This window comes from Dermochelys coriacea, chromosome 1 (assembly GCF_009764565.3).
Source record: "Dermochelys coriacea isolate rDerCor1 chromosome 1, rDerCor1.pri.v4, whole genome shotgun sequence".
NCBI classification, from domain to species: Eukaryota; Metazoa; Chordata; order Testudines; family Dermochelyidae; genus Dermochelys; species Dermochelys coriacea.
In genome coordinates, this window is record NC_050068.2 from 287,017,246 (window position 1) to 287,031,293 (window position 14,048).

Consider the following 14,048-nt stretch of genomic DNA (forward strand, 5'->3'; position numbering starts at 1 on the left):
TTTTAAGAGGAAAGTTCACCAACTGATCCTTTTGGTAGAGGAGTAATCATAGGTTGGTATGCTAAGACATCATAATTACATGCTAAGTAATCATACTGGAAGTTTTCTGCTACATCTAATCTAGTCATTAAATCTTTTTAGAAGGCCTGTGAGCTAAAATTGTTCTAAGTGGCAACCAACCCAGTGATGCAGCATCAAAACAAAGTTCCATCATGTGCAAGACCCTGGTTCAAAGACAGGAAAAGTATCATAGGCTTTAGGCTAGTAAAGGCTAGACATGGTGATTCAGTTCTCTGGGAGAAGACAGTGAGCAGTTCCAAGTGCCCAGCCTAAATGTGGTGCTCCTAGATGGAGAGTCCACAACAGATTGAACCCTGCCCTACTGGCCACAGAGAAAGGATATTAAATACATATCAGTGAGGAGGAAGAGACATGAAAATGTGGAGGAAAAATGTGCAGTAAAATCTTTCCTGCACGCTAATTGCAACTTTGGCATTCTCTAAAGGATACGTGACTAAAAACACAAACTAGTGGTACAAATTTGCAAATGATTCAGCTAACTCATATAATTGTTATCAGAACCTTGAAAAGACAGCAACCAAGGGTAGTTTGCTCTCTGGATAGAACTGGTATAATAGTACACATGGAAATGTTTTAAACGATCATCAAATCCTTGAAATGTGGAGCTGGAAAGAACCTTGAGAGGTCATCGAGCCCAGCCCCCTGCACTGAAGCAGAATCAAGTAAACCTAGACCATCCCTGACAAGTGTTTGTCCAACCTGTTCTTAAAACCTCCAATGATGAGAATTCCACTACAACCCTTTGAAGCCTATTCCAGAACTTAACTAACCTTATAGTTAGAAAATTTTTCCTAATATCAAACCTAAATCTCCCTTGATACAGAACAAGTGATCACCATCCTCTTTGTAACAGCCCTTAACATATTGGAAGACTGTTATCAAGTCCCCCCTCAGTCTTTTTTTCTGAATACTAAACATGCCCAGTTTTTTTAACATTTCCTCAGAGGTGAGGTTTTCTAAACTTTTTTTAATTTTTGTTGCTCTGCTCTGGCATGTCTCCAATTTGTCCACTTTTTTCCTAAAGTGCGCTGCCCAGAACTGGACACAGTACTCCAGCCAGAGCCGTCCCAACCATAGGATGGACCGAGGCAACCACCCCGTGCCCCGTGCTTTGCGGGGGGGGCCTGCTTCAGGGGGACATGGCATCCAGGGCAGTCTGGGAAAATAGCAGGGGGCCTTGTGCTGGCAGCAGCAAGCGTCCTGGTCCCAGCCCGCCCCACCCTCGCTCAGGGGAGGGGGCGGAAGCCAGAAAGAGGAGGGGTGGGAGCTTGAAGGAAGGAGTGGAATGGGGGCAGGATGAGGCGAGGCGGGGGCTTGGGGGCCGATGAGGGGGTTGTCCCTGGCCCCACACCCTCTTTGGGATGGCCCTGACTCCAGCTGAGGCCTCACCAGAGAGGGAAAATTACTTCCCATGTCTTAGAAGTAACACTCCTATTAATATAGAATATCAGGGCTGGAAGGGACCTCTGGAGGTCATCTAGTCCAACCCCCTGCTCAAAGCAGGACCAATCCCCAATTTTTGCCTCAGATCTCCAATTGGCCCCCTCAAGGAGAGAGCTCACAACCCTGGGTTTAGCAGGTCAATGCTCAAGCCACTGAACTATCCTTCCCCCAGGACAATCTCACCTTTTTTTGCAACTACATCACATTGTTGGCTCATGTTCCATTTTTGATCCACCATCAGATTCTTTTCAACAGTACTACCACTTAGTCAGTTATTCCCCAGTTTGTAGTTGTTCATTTGATTTTTCGTTAGTAAGTGAAGTACTTTGCACTTGTCTTTATTGAATTTCATCTTGTCTAAATCAAAACCAGTTCTCCAACTTGTCAAGTTTGTTTTGAATTCTTTGATCTACAATTTTCAAGCAAGAATTAAAAGTAAAATGCAAGCATCACACTTTTGATACAGAGGGCCATATTTAGACTGCATTTACACTAAAGTAACTCCATTTAGCTTGAATGATGTCCCTCTGCATTTACATCATTGTAAATTAGATTAGACTCTAGCCTGGAAGTGATGCAAATAATTCGTTTCCCCTAAGAAATTGGAATCTTTTGATATCCAATACATTCAAGTAAGTGCAAAATTCTGAGAGCCATATCATGCCATCAATATTAAAGCACTATCTCCCACCTCAGAATCAATGGGGAATTCTGCTTAAAATTGATGGTTTAAATGACCCAGTAATTTTATTTTACTATGGTTTTCACAAATATTCTGATCATGTAAGTGAAAGGTCTATAAAACATCTGTTTCCATTGAAAATCAAAGGCTATAGAACTGACAGGTACGCTTAACTAAACTACTTATAGTATAACAGGTTCCAGGGTCTTTACTGTTGAAAGTATGGATGATAAGCAAATATGAAGCTAATTTTAGTTATTGTCCTTTATTCATCTTAGATCTGCACTGGATTTTCTGCATCTTGGAGAACAGTAGAAGTACCTCCTCTCCTTTTAATGCTATTACATCTAGTCCTGGGAATTTCCATAGGAGTAGCACAGAGATCTTCATCAGAAACATTACAGAAAACTACAGTAAAAACATTAATGAAAAATTCTATCTGACCCTGAAATTGTCTGCAGTAACAGAGAAATCCTGGATTCCAGCAACTACCTATCATTACTTCAGTACCCCAGAAGAGGTAAGGCAGACAAGTTAATCGGAATATATTGGGCCTAGTTTTCAGTCATTCCGTATCTGTGTCAAATGCATTGAGAAGAACCTTGAAAATACCAGGGGACATATTCAGAGTAAGTGCAGTCCAGCTGAGCGGGCAAAGGACAGGGTACTATTTCTGATTCTCCAGTTGGCATACTGTGTGAGCTATGATTTCATCTCTATTGAAAAGAAAAGTGCTATTCCAACCTTATGAGCCTGATTTTCAGCTGTTTTGCAGGTGCAAGTAATCCTATGTGCAATTTAGGTAGTTGGGTCAAATACATGGTTTTCATACGCGGGTGATGTCTGAATGACTTAAATAATTGTGAGATAGATTCAGCCTGGCTCTTATGTTGGGGATATGCAGTGTGAAGATGGTGTAAAGCACTTTTTCACTGCCACCTTGCTTAAGTGTTAGGCAAAACTACAAGCCCTGTACTCAGGGAACCGCAGAGGTTGCTCTTTCCTTGCTTCACTTAGGGCCCACTCACCCACAGAGGGAGAGCAGAGATGGGAAGAAGGCAGACTTTTTATGCATAGGCCAGAAAAAACAGCAAAGAATACTAAGTTGCACCCTGTAAAAGGATGTAGCAGTGCACATGTGGACTCTATAGGATGCCTTCCACCATTCCCTCTGTGTGCATCTCTGCAAGGTACAGTCAAGTACTGATGGAGAAAAACACAATGTGTGGATGCAAAAACACAGATCATCTGTAAAAATCTGGCTATGTGCAGGCAGTAAGGTTTAAAGAATGTGATATGTAATTTGTTATATCACTGCTACAGATATACTGATGTTTCAAATCCCTCCAATTCCATGTTGCTTCTATTGCCATGGGATATTTTCTGTGCTAAAAAGTTGGAATGGGCAAATAAAAGTGTTTAGTCATTACTTTAGGTGACAGCATTAGTTTGGATGAGACTGGGAAATGTGCTTTGTATCTGCCCAGTTTTGTGTGTATTCCAGTAGAACTAACTACCATGCAGCTGTTTGGAGTGCTCTATATCAGTTTTCTGTTTATTCAATGGTCTTCACTGTAAAGGTGAAATTCACCCTGATTCGGTGGGCCTGCCCAAGGATGTCAGCACCACCTAGGCTTTGCTGGGGATGGGGGCGAAGGGGGGAATGGATGGACTGTGGACGGAGAGGCCTCGAAGCGAGGCCTCCACATCCCTGGTTTGCCACAAAGAGCATCTCTGCACTCATTCCGCATAAGTTGGTGTGGAGGGCAGTGCTGGAGGTAGACGGGGGAGCAATGTGACCCAGGACTATGCAGATCCAGAATCCGAACACACTGCACAAAAGGTGCAGAGAGGCTGTAGCAGCTATCCCAGCATATAGGCTGGAGCAACTGCAGCAAGAGGTAAAATTGCTTCACTGCAACCCCGCAGTCTGGTGCTGAGCTGAGGGAGGATTTTGCACCCAGGTATGATTTGATTTTTCAGGTTTCATGCAAGTGAATTAGATGTTACCCTATATGATTTGCGTTCAAAGTACATCAAGCTAGCTGTCTCACACACACCATTAAGGTACGTGCACTCCAACTAGAACGCTAAGCGCCTACTGATAACTTCACTTTGAATGGAAATATTACACAAAATCTTCTGTTGTTAATAGCAAACTTACACTGCCTCCCCACACTGCCACAAAGTACCCCCACCAAAGTTTTGGAAAAATCAGGCTACTTCATGATCTAGTGAACTAGGAATTCCTAAATTCTAGTCCTGGTTTTGCCAATGATTCACATCAGTGGACTTCAGCAAATTACATAGGTCAAATTTTTCAAGCCTAAAGGCCTAAAGTGAAGCACTTAAATCCATATTAAGCATTTACATAAAAGTGATCTAATTTTTGGAGGTATTGAGCACATGCAGCTCCCAGCTACATCAAGCCACTTTTATTTAGGTGCTTCACTTTAGACATACAAGTTTAAAATTTTTGGCCTTAAACTGCTGGTCTTTCAGTTTTCCTGTCTGTAAAATGGGGTTAAAACATTTATTTGTCCACTTGCCATGGGTGTTTAAAGGATTGTATAGTGTTTGTACAATGCTTTGAAAATAGAAAAAGCTATGTAAGTACGTAGTATCATTGTTAGGAACACAATGCTGTCTGTGAACAGTACCAACACAGGCCAGACTCCATGGCTTACAGAATAAAAGCCTGGACGTTGTTTGCCTGTGAACAAACCCATTTTGGGGGGACAATGGTGGCACTTGAATCAAACAAAATGTTTAGTTTAGAGCAGCTTTGGGTTGCAAGTAAATCTGCAGCTTGCACTTTCAAAGCTGTGACAAAAGCTATGCAAAGCCCATTTCCTTCTGATTAAAAAAAGAGAGAGAGCACAGTTGGTGTTTTTAAAAAAAAAAAAAAAGCCAGGAAACCTTGGGAAAGTGTCTGAAAAAGACTGGAGCCTGCTATTAGACACACATCCGGGCACTCCCAAAACTCACTTCCAGCTTTTTTTTTTTTTTTTTTTTAAATTCTTGGCTTAGCAGACTGATTCAGTAACTGCTAAAGGCCATACTTACTGATTTACTAGGAGTGTGTCAGTTCAGTACCAACTTAGAATTAATTATTTGGTATTATGCTGTTTATTCTGTTAAAATATATTACCATCAGTGGCCTATCCTATCCCTTATTCCAGTGTTGGGATGACATCTCTGGCAATCCTTACCCTTGAGTGTCACTGTCCTCTGCAATATACAGAAGGATTCCTGGAAGTCCACAAACCTATACTTATTTTCCAATGAAAATACAGGAAGGGTGAGGCTTTTAAAGCCTTTTCAATTGCAGGAGTAACAATCAATCAGTCAATCAATAAAAAAAGAACTGCTTCTCAATTTAAGGACAACACAGAAAACGTAGCAGCATCCTCTTACTTGTGAATCTCCCAGAATGAAATTTTGAAATTTGGCTCTCTTTTGCAATATAGCACAATACAATTGAATTATTCTGGTTGGAAACAACCTCTTCAGGAGAATTCAATCCTTTTAGGTAAAATTCAACATTTGGTTGAAGCTCTGAAGCTTCTCCTGATTTCATTAAGATCAATTGGTAAAGGAAAGTGCAATTGGTTGATTGTCTAGAAACGTACCTGCAAATTTGAACAAAAAAAGTTTGCCATGTTCCTCAAACACAGATTTTTCTTTTTTCATGCCAAATGTATATTTAGATTATGTATTTTTAAAGTACGTCTTTTCTATAATTTAAGATTCTGAACATGTTGCATTTACAAAAGGATCTCTGTATGATCTATACAAGTTCAAAAAAACCCCAAACAAACAGGCGCTTTTAAACATGCACATGTTGAAATAGGGACCTACAGTTTTTTTCCAGATATGTTACGCTTATAGGTCTCTGAAGGTATGGTGACCATATTGATAATGTTTTGTCATTCTTGGAAGCACTATCTCCCCACTGTTTCTAAAAATGATCTTGTAATATCAGAAAGTCCGAGTGGCTAGTGCAGCAACAGACATCACTCAACTTGAATTGATTTTAACAAGATACCTCTGTCATTTCAGATCTACGTTTATTTTGTCCTAACACACATGCCGTTGTTACCTATCACACTACTGTTTATCACTTTAGAATAGCTCTTTGGGGCAGAGACCATCATTTTGTACCGTGTTTGTACAGTGCCTAGCACCATAGGGTCCTGGTCAGTGACTGAGGTTCCTAGCACTACCATACTACAAATAATAAATAGAAATAATACTAATAGTATCACTACAGCTTATGAATCACATAGTTGTGGTTACAGAAAATTTTTAGACCTGTCACTGGAATTGATCCAGCATGAGATTGTGTTTGGGTTGCTGCTCAATTTATTGTTTATGTCCTTCATTTGAGCCAGATTCTGCTACATTTGTTGCAGTGGGACGATGTGCAGAATAACGCATTGATCGTAATACTGAGCTTTGCATCAGTGGACCCCTGCACACAGTCCCACTGAAATCCATGGAGCTTCGCACAGGTGTGGGAATCCACACTCAGAGAGTTCAGTGTGGGCTCAGAGACCAAGATACTATTCAGCATGAGTAAAACTGTTAGAAGCTTGGCCTTTTCACACTGCTGGATCTTGCTTATCAGACTGATCACTTATTTCTAACAATAGACAGAAATATCCAACAGCTCCCCCTTCCTCCAAGAGGGTTAACAAACAACTATTTTTAACTCACAGCATTTTTTCATGTCAGTACCCACAGAAGAAAATCTAACAATGCTACTGACAAATGTGCTTAATTGTTGATCATGAAAGTTAAAACCCTTGTACATTATACAGTACTGAAAATGCAGAAATATAATATATCCTGTGTAAAGGGGGGGAAAGCTTACTTTTCTTTTCTAGTCAACTCCAAATTTACCCAATCTGCTTCTACCTTGTTATCTATCCTGATACTGAAGATGTGAAACAATTCTAGGTACATTACCCCATCCCCCACCCCGACCCCCACTCCCCTTTGCTATGGCTTGAAATGTAGATGAAAGGAAATGGGAGTAAATAGGAGAAGTGGTGGGTTCTGCTGTTGCTTCTGCTTCTTTAGTGTATGAAATTCATTTTCTTTGTTCCCTGAGAATCTGGAGACTTTCTTGCTTTCTGTGGTGTGTATTTTTAGTTTCAGAGCTATTCAGGGACTGGGAAGGAGATTGTTTCCACGACAAAAGTTGGGGGGGGGGGGGAAAGCGGAGATAACTTGACCCTCTTTGATGTACTGATTACTCCTCCATCCATGGAGTTGTGGAGAAATTAAATACCAGGGCATACAAAGCCTTGAACTCTTTTTTGTGGTTTTACAGGTAGAGATTAGACTGGTTTGAATATGCTAGAAAAATAACGAATGAGTATGTTGACTGCGGGTTATTTAATCTTGGGCACTGCTGAAATGACACTGTGGGGCACAAAGAGAATGAAGGAGGGGCCGAAAAACTTAGCCAGAAAGTTGCACTCTCCAGATGATGACTTTGCAGAGACCCCCCACCCCCACCCCCCAGGCGCTAGACAGATGGGAAAGGAGGTTTGAAAAGAATCTGTGTAAAGCCCAGGATGGCAAAGGAGAGCGTGGCTGGGGGGGCTGGGAAAGTGAACTGGATGGGACCCGGGGTGAGGCAAGTGTGAAACGAGACGGTTTACATAAGAGATTCCGATGGGTGTGTGTGGGGGGGGGGAGAAGCTCAGGGCAATCAGCATCTGGTCGCTCCCGAGTCAGAAATAGCCCTGGGATGGGAGCGGAGCCCCGGGAGAAAGCAGATGAGGGAGGAAGATAGGAAGGAAGAGGGCTGGGGGAGAGGAAAGTGAAGGGCGAGAGGCGCTGAGCCGAGCACCAGGAGGAAGGAGCGGAGGAAAGTGAAAGTCTTGGCGCAGGCTGAGGGGGGGCACAAGGGGCAGCCCGGCCTGGGCGCCCTGCCGGCCGCAGACATTGGCTCCTGCCCCCCCCCCGCCTTGTGCCTCTGGAGAGGGACGCAAGGAAATTGCCTTTTGATTGCGGAAGTCGGCGGCCAGGGCTGAGGCAGAGTCAGCCGGGGTCAGCATGGCAGCGTGGGAAGCGCTGCGGCGAGCTGCCTCCTCCTCCTCCTCTCGGAGCCTGCAGCCGGCCGCGGGCAGCCCCTGCGCACCCCCTGCCCGAAGGAAACCTCAGGGAGCCCGGGGCCCCCCCTGAGCGCATGCAACCAGTGCCCGGCCCCGCAGAGGGCTGCCCCTCGCGCACCAGCCGGGGGGGGGAGAGGGGGAGGGGGGCTCGACCCAGGACCCATTTTTGGCAACGTCGCTTCTTTATCCCTCCCCACCCCCCCACTACGAGGATTATTGCAAATAAAACACTGGTGGCAATGCTGCGCTCGGCAGCTGGGGTCTCCTTGTGGATGGCGCTGGCCCTCATCAAGGTGAGCTGCCAGGAGGGGGGAAGGGGCGCCAGGGGGAACCACAGTTCCCCCCCCCTCATCATTTCATCTTCACTGAGTCCATCCCAGAGCAACTCACCTGCACCCCCCCCCCCTTTCCTGCTGCTCAGAGACTCCCCTCTGCCCCCTGACACTCCCCCGCCTCTCCCCCAGGTGAATTTCCATCGCCGCCTTCACCAGCAGCAACCCCTTCCTCCCGGGGCAGCGGGGGCAACGTCTCCTTTCCTTGACTCACGTTGCAAGTCTCCCCACCTGGTGAGCGACCCCAATGGCCCCAAGAGCGACTCGGGGAATAAGGTGAGTGCTGCAGAAGTCAAGGCACGTTGTGGCTAATCAGCGGTCTGTGTTGTCCTCTCCAGAAGGGCCACGGGGAGCCTGTAAAATGCGCCATCAGCCTGACGGAGTGGAGGGTCTCCAGCCGGTCTGTCTATCTCAGATGGAGCAGTTTGGGGAATCTCTGCAACTTCACCCTGACGTGCAGCTCTGACAACGCCTCGCACACAGAGTGTCATCCCATCCAGAAGACTAACGAGTCCTACGAATGCAGCTACAATGGCTTAGAAGCAGGGACTTTGTATCATCTCAGGATTTTCTCTCTCTCGGACACAGAAACGAGGAACATCTCTTTGCAAACAGGTAAGGGCCACAGGTGCAGAAGTGCTGCAAACTTTTTTTTTTTTTTTTTTTGGCCGCGTAGGAAAGAGGGCTGGGGGTGGTTTGTTCCCCCCACAATCTTATTTCGAGGCTGATTTTCCTGACCTTGCTTTGACGATGGAAAGGGGAGATGATGTCCCAAAGGATTATTGACGCTGTTTCCAAAGACACTTTAAATCTACATCGTTTGCAGCAGGCTGGCTGCAGAATTCCCATGCTTTAACTCCTTCCCAGTTGCTCTCAGTAAGTGCTGCTGAAAAGTAGCACTCTGGGCTTGAAGGGAGATTTTACTGTGAATAGTCTAGATCTATTTAAAGGGTTTATTTTGTTAAAAAATAGATTTCAAGCGATTATAATACAAAACAGGTTTCAGAGTAGCAGCCGTGTTAGCCTGTATTCGCAAAAAGGAAAGGAGGACTTGTGGCCCCTTAGAGACTAAAAATTTATTTGAGCATAAGCTTTCGTGAGCTACAGCTCACTTCATCGGATTCAGTCCACTGAATGCATCCGATGAAGTGAGCTGTAGCTCACCAAAGCTTATGTTCAAATAAATTTGTTAGTCTCTAAGGTGCCACAAGTCCTCCTTTTCTTTTTGCGAATACAAAACAGAAGATCTATTTTGAAATAGCAGCATAAAATATGCTTTGCGCTCTTCAAAGACGTTACAGATTCTCCGTTCATAGTATATTTGCTTGCATTTAAAACACAGCTATTGCATTATAAACTAACTGAACCTATCAAGAGTGGATAACTGACTGTTTTACTCTGCATAACTTTATTGGAAATAAGTTTGACCAATTTCAGCCCATGAAAGCTGACAGGTAGCTGTTCAAAGTTAATACTTTTTCCTAAAATAAAACTGCTTGTGATTATAGTTAAAATAAAAATGTGTGTACAACATTTCCTACAAATACAAATCATGGGCATACATGTGGTATTACATAAAGACCAGTTGTTCTCAATAGGTTTTTTGTATTGGAAACATAATTGGCTATAAATATACTGAAATGTTTTCTATCCATACTCTGCAAATTCAGTGTCATTGGTTTCCTATGTAGGAACAAGTTATAGCTTTAAAACAAAGAACTGCACCAAAATATTGACTTCAGTGTGAGAAAGATTGGACCCTTTCTTACATACACTGATGTTTTAATTTCATATAGTTCTTTTTTTAAAAAGCTGCTGAAATATAATATTTGACAGCCTTCTGCTAGTTGCTAATACAGGACCGCAAACCTGAGTTGTTAAAGTGTAAAAGGCTCTATCATCTGATCCCTTCCTTTATCCTTTCCTGAAATCTTAGCTATAGAGAGGCACTGCAATTTTTAATTGTGGTCTTTGTTTATGTCTGAAGGTGATAGTAGATGAATACTTAGAAGTGACCTTTTCTAATCCTCATCGTTTTATTTCACAATTACTGTGCCTCTTCACCAAATAATGTTAACTAACCTCAGTTAACTGGCAATCAATTAACTCAAGATAAAACAGTCTAGCGTAGTCAAATCCAGGGTGATAGGCACATATTCAATGTGAGAAATATTTTTAGTATGGCTTGGTAGAACTAATTGTTTCCACAGTAACAGCAATTTAAATCTATATCATTCATTGCTCCAACTGTTTTTAATATTGATGAATCATACTTTAAAAGCAAAAATAACAAATTAACTTATCCAAGTAGCAGGTATCTATCACAATCTTCGTTGAATGGTAAAGGTTTTTTATATAGCCCTTGAATAGAAGATGAGCAAAAGGTAGCAACATATACAGGAAATTATATATTGTATAAGTGGAAAGTGTTTTGATTATATTATAATATTGAATTTAGACAATGGTTAATATATATCATTTTTGACAGATTTCCATCTTGGTAAACAGGCTTTCACAGAATATAAGAAAATGACAGAATGATTGAAACAGATCTGTGTACAATATTTGTATGATCACATGTCTGTTGGATACAAAGTAACAAGATGGACAAAAGTTTACAGCTGAAATCCTCTAAATTAGTTTACCTTGATCTAGGTGAGGCTTGTGTTTGGATAGCAGAGAGGTTAGCAAGAAGGAGAGAGGGCTTTTTTATACATATCTCTTAAGGAGATTGTGAAAACTGCCTATGGAAGCAGCTACTCAGGTTGCTTTATCTGCAATATTTACTTTGCAATATCACCCAGCACCTGAATGTAGTCAAGTCATTTACATAATTTGGATTATGTATAGAAATACACAATTATCTGCCAAATGTAACTATTTCCAATGTTTTAATTAATGACTTTGATTTGTTAAGGTTTAACAAGGCAAAAGAATACATACAGTAAAATACAGTACATTTTAATATATAGTAATATACAGTTTTTAAAGAGGCTATTCCTTCATTTCCACTAGGGGCAACATTTTACTCTAGATTTCTGGAAGACTTCCCCCCTTTTTTCTCACTGACTTCTAGTGTCAGTACTTTTGTTAACTAAGTTATGGAAACTGAATCTATAAAGGCATTTATTCTTGGAAACTAACCTTTGAGTGTGTTTGTGTGAGGGGACCTTTTGGGGCAGATTATACTGAAAGGCAAAACTCCCATTGACTTTAATAGGAGCAAAATCAGGCCCAGTGTGTAGATAGATATATATAAAATAATCTGTGTTATATAGACCACATACATAACTTCTTGTGAACATTCAGTACTGCTAATGCTTTTATAGGCTGGTTCTCATGACGAGTTTACATTTTGCCCATGACGTTTTGCTTAATGTTGTACCTTAATGTCAAATGTTCACACTTACAATATGAAGTGGTAGGGTAGTTAAAATAATGTTGAAGTTTAACTTAAACCCCTAAAATTAAAAAAAAAAATCATTCTATCTTCATTTTGCTCTATTCTGCTTTGGTATTTAAGGTGAGATCAATGCGTAGTAAATACCACACATGTTGCAATTCCTAAGCAAAAGGTTTAAATTGAGGAAATTAATTTGATTTGTTTTGTGAGTATAATTCAGACTCTTAAATTACTTCAAGATACTGTAATTTAATACATTAATGTATTACAAGAAAAACTTTATACGTTAAAAGACAGGACTTTTTCTAAACAAGAAAAAAGAGTTTACCTAAATTGCCATTTAATTTGACAACTGAAGACTATTAATTTGTAGAACATTGATCCAATACACCACAAAGGTTCATTCAGGTGAAGTCTGTCATGGTGATGTTTACTGAAGAATCTTTAGTCTACAGATTATTAATTAGAAAAGACAATATCTGAACCTCTACAATTGGTCTTTACTCCCCAAAAAGTGGCATGAATATTACATATATTGCTGTTTCATTTTGATAGTAGTGCTATTTTTGGAGAGCACAAAATGAGAGGGGAAATGCTGATAATTTATCAGAACTGAGCTCTACAGATAAATTCTGCAATGTATACCTAAGATTACAGATGTGATTAGGCATCAAGTTTGTGCCTTTGGCATATTTTAGTATTTATATTGGCAGTTCTGTAGTATTTAAAGTACATAAACTAGTATACAAGATATACATTTAAATATATATATATTCTGGACAATATTATTGATATTTTAAAATTTGATGACAAAATATGTGTCTAAGGGGCTTGTAACCCTTATTCAAATGTGAATAAGGACCACTGTATGAATAAAGGTGGTAGAATTGGATTTTATGTTTTCAGACAAAAACGCTTAGGCCCTGATTCTGCAAACACTTGTACACGTGATTAACTTTTTACCTCTGAATAGTCCCTCTGAGTGACTTCAAGGCATTACTTAGAACATTAGGGCCAGATTCACAAGATAACTGCACTGGGCTCCATAGGCAAGTTAGATGGAGAAACACCTATCTTCCCCTGGTTTGTGCATTGCACTGGGGCTTAGGCATCTGAACATCTAAAGGGGAGCAGCAGAAACTTTTCTGCACACTGGCAGAAACATGGGCATCTGTGGAACTTTTACAGCAAAAACATAGGTGTTGAGTGAGCTTAGGCCTACAGGGTTCAGCTATAGCTGAGCAGAGGGCTTGTGAATCCTGTTGGGGCCTGATTCTGGAATTTAGGCACCAAAAGTAGCAGTTAGGTGCCTAAGTCCTTTTGTGAACCCAGCCCTATTTAAAAAACACTTTTACATTAGTTCTAAATTATGATTAAATTTGTGGGAAAATACATATTTTAAAATCCAGACTTAATTAATTGGTCTTTAGAACCTTGACGGTATCTTAATGAAGTTTTTATTTGGGTATTTCCTTAGTTTTTGAATAAATTATTTAAAACTTGCTGTTGACTCTTATATTTTCAGTCATAAAGATACTAGGTTTAGCTATAATTAGAGGGGGTTTTAATACATTGTACAACATGGTATTAGGCCTCAACTGAGTATTGTGTCCAGTTCTGGGCACCACATTTCAGGAAGGATGTGGACAAATTTGAGAAAGTCCAGAGAAGAGCAACACAAATGATTAAAGGTCTAGAAAACATGACTATGAGGAAAGATTGAAAAAATTGGGTTTGTTTAGTCTGGAAAAGAGAAGACTGAGAGGGGACATAACAGTTTTCAAGTACATAAAAGGTTGGTATAAGGAGGAGGGAGAAAAGTTGTTCTTAACCTCTGAGGATAGGACAAGAAGCAATGGGTTTAAACTGCAGCAAGGGTGGTTCAGATTGGACATTAGGAAAAACTTCCTGTCAGGGTGATTTAGTATAATGCCAACAGACCTTGGTCATTGGCAGGCGGGATCAAACCGGGGACCTTT

The 14,048-nt window shown here is 41.2% G+C and overlaps 1 protein-coding gene across 3 annotated transcripts in view; it reads left to right on the top strand.

Annotated features, from left to right (window-relative positions):
- Window positions 1-14,048, top strand: part of PTPRB (protein tyrosine phosphatase receptor type B) — a 106,620-nt gene that overhangs the window by 20,130 nt on the left and 72,442 nt on the right. Inside the window, exons 1-3 of one of the 3 annotated variants that reach the window (XM_038381950.2) lie at window positions 7,987-8,627; window positions 8,799-8,900; window positions 9,005-9,281. In XM_038381950.2, coding sequence (XP_038237878.1) covers window positions 8,409-8,627; window positions 8,799-8,900; window positions 9,005-9,281 — 598 coding nt within the window. In that variant the 5' untranslated portion in view covers window positions 7,987-8,408. Of the gene's footprint in view, window positions 1-2,484; window positions 2,727-7,986; window positions 8,628-8,798; window positions 8,901-9,004; window positions 9,282-14,048 lie in introns of those variants that run through there. The other 2 variants (XM_038381931.2, XM_038381958.2) reach the window with 2 other exon arrangements.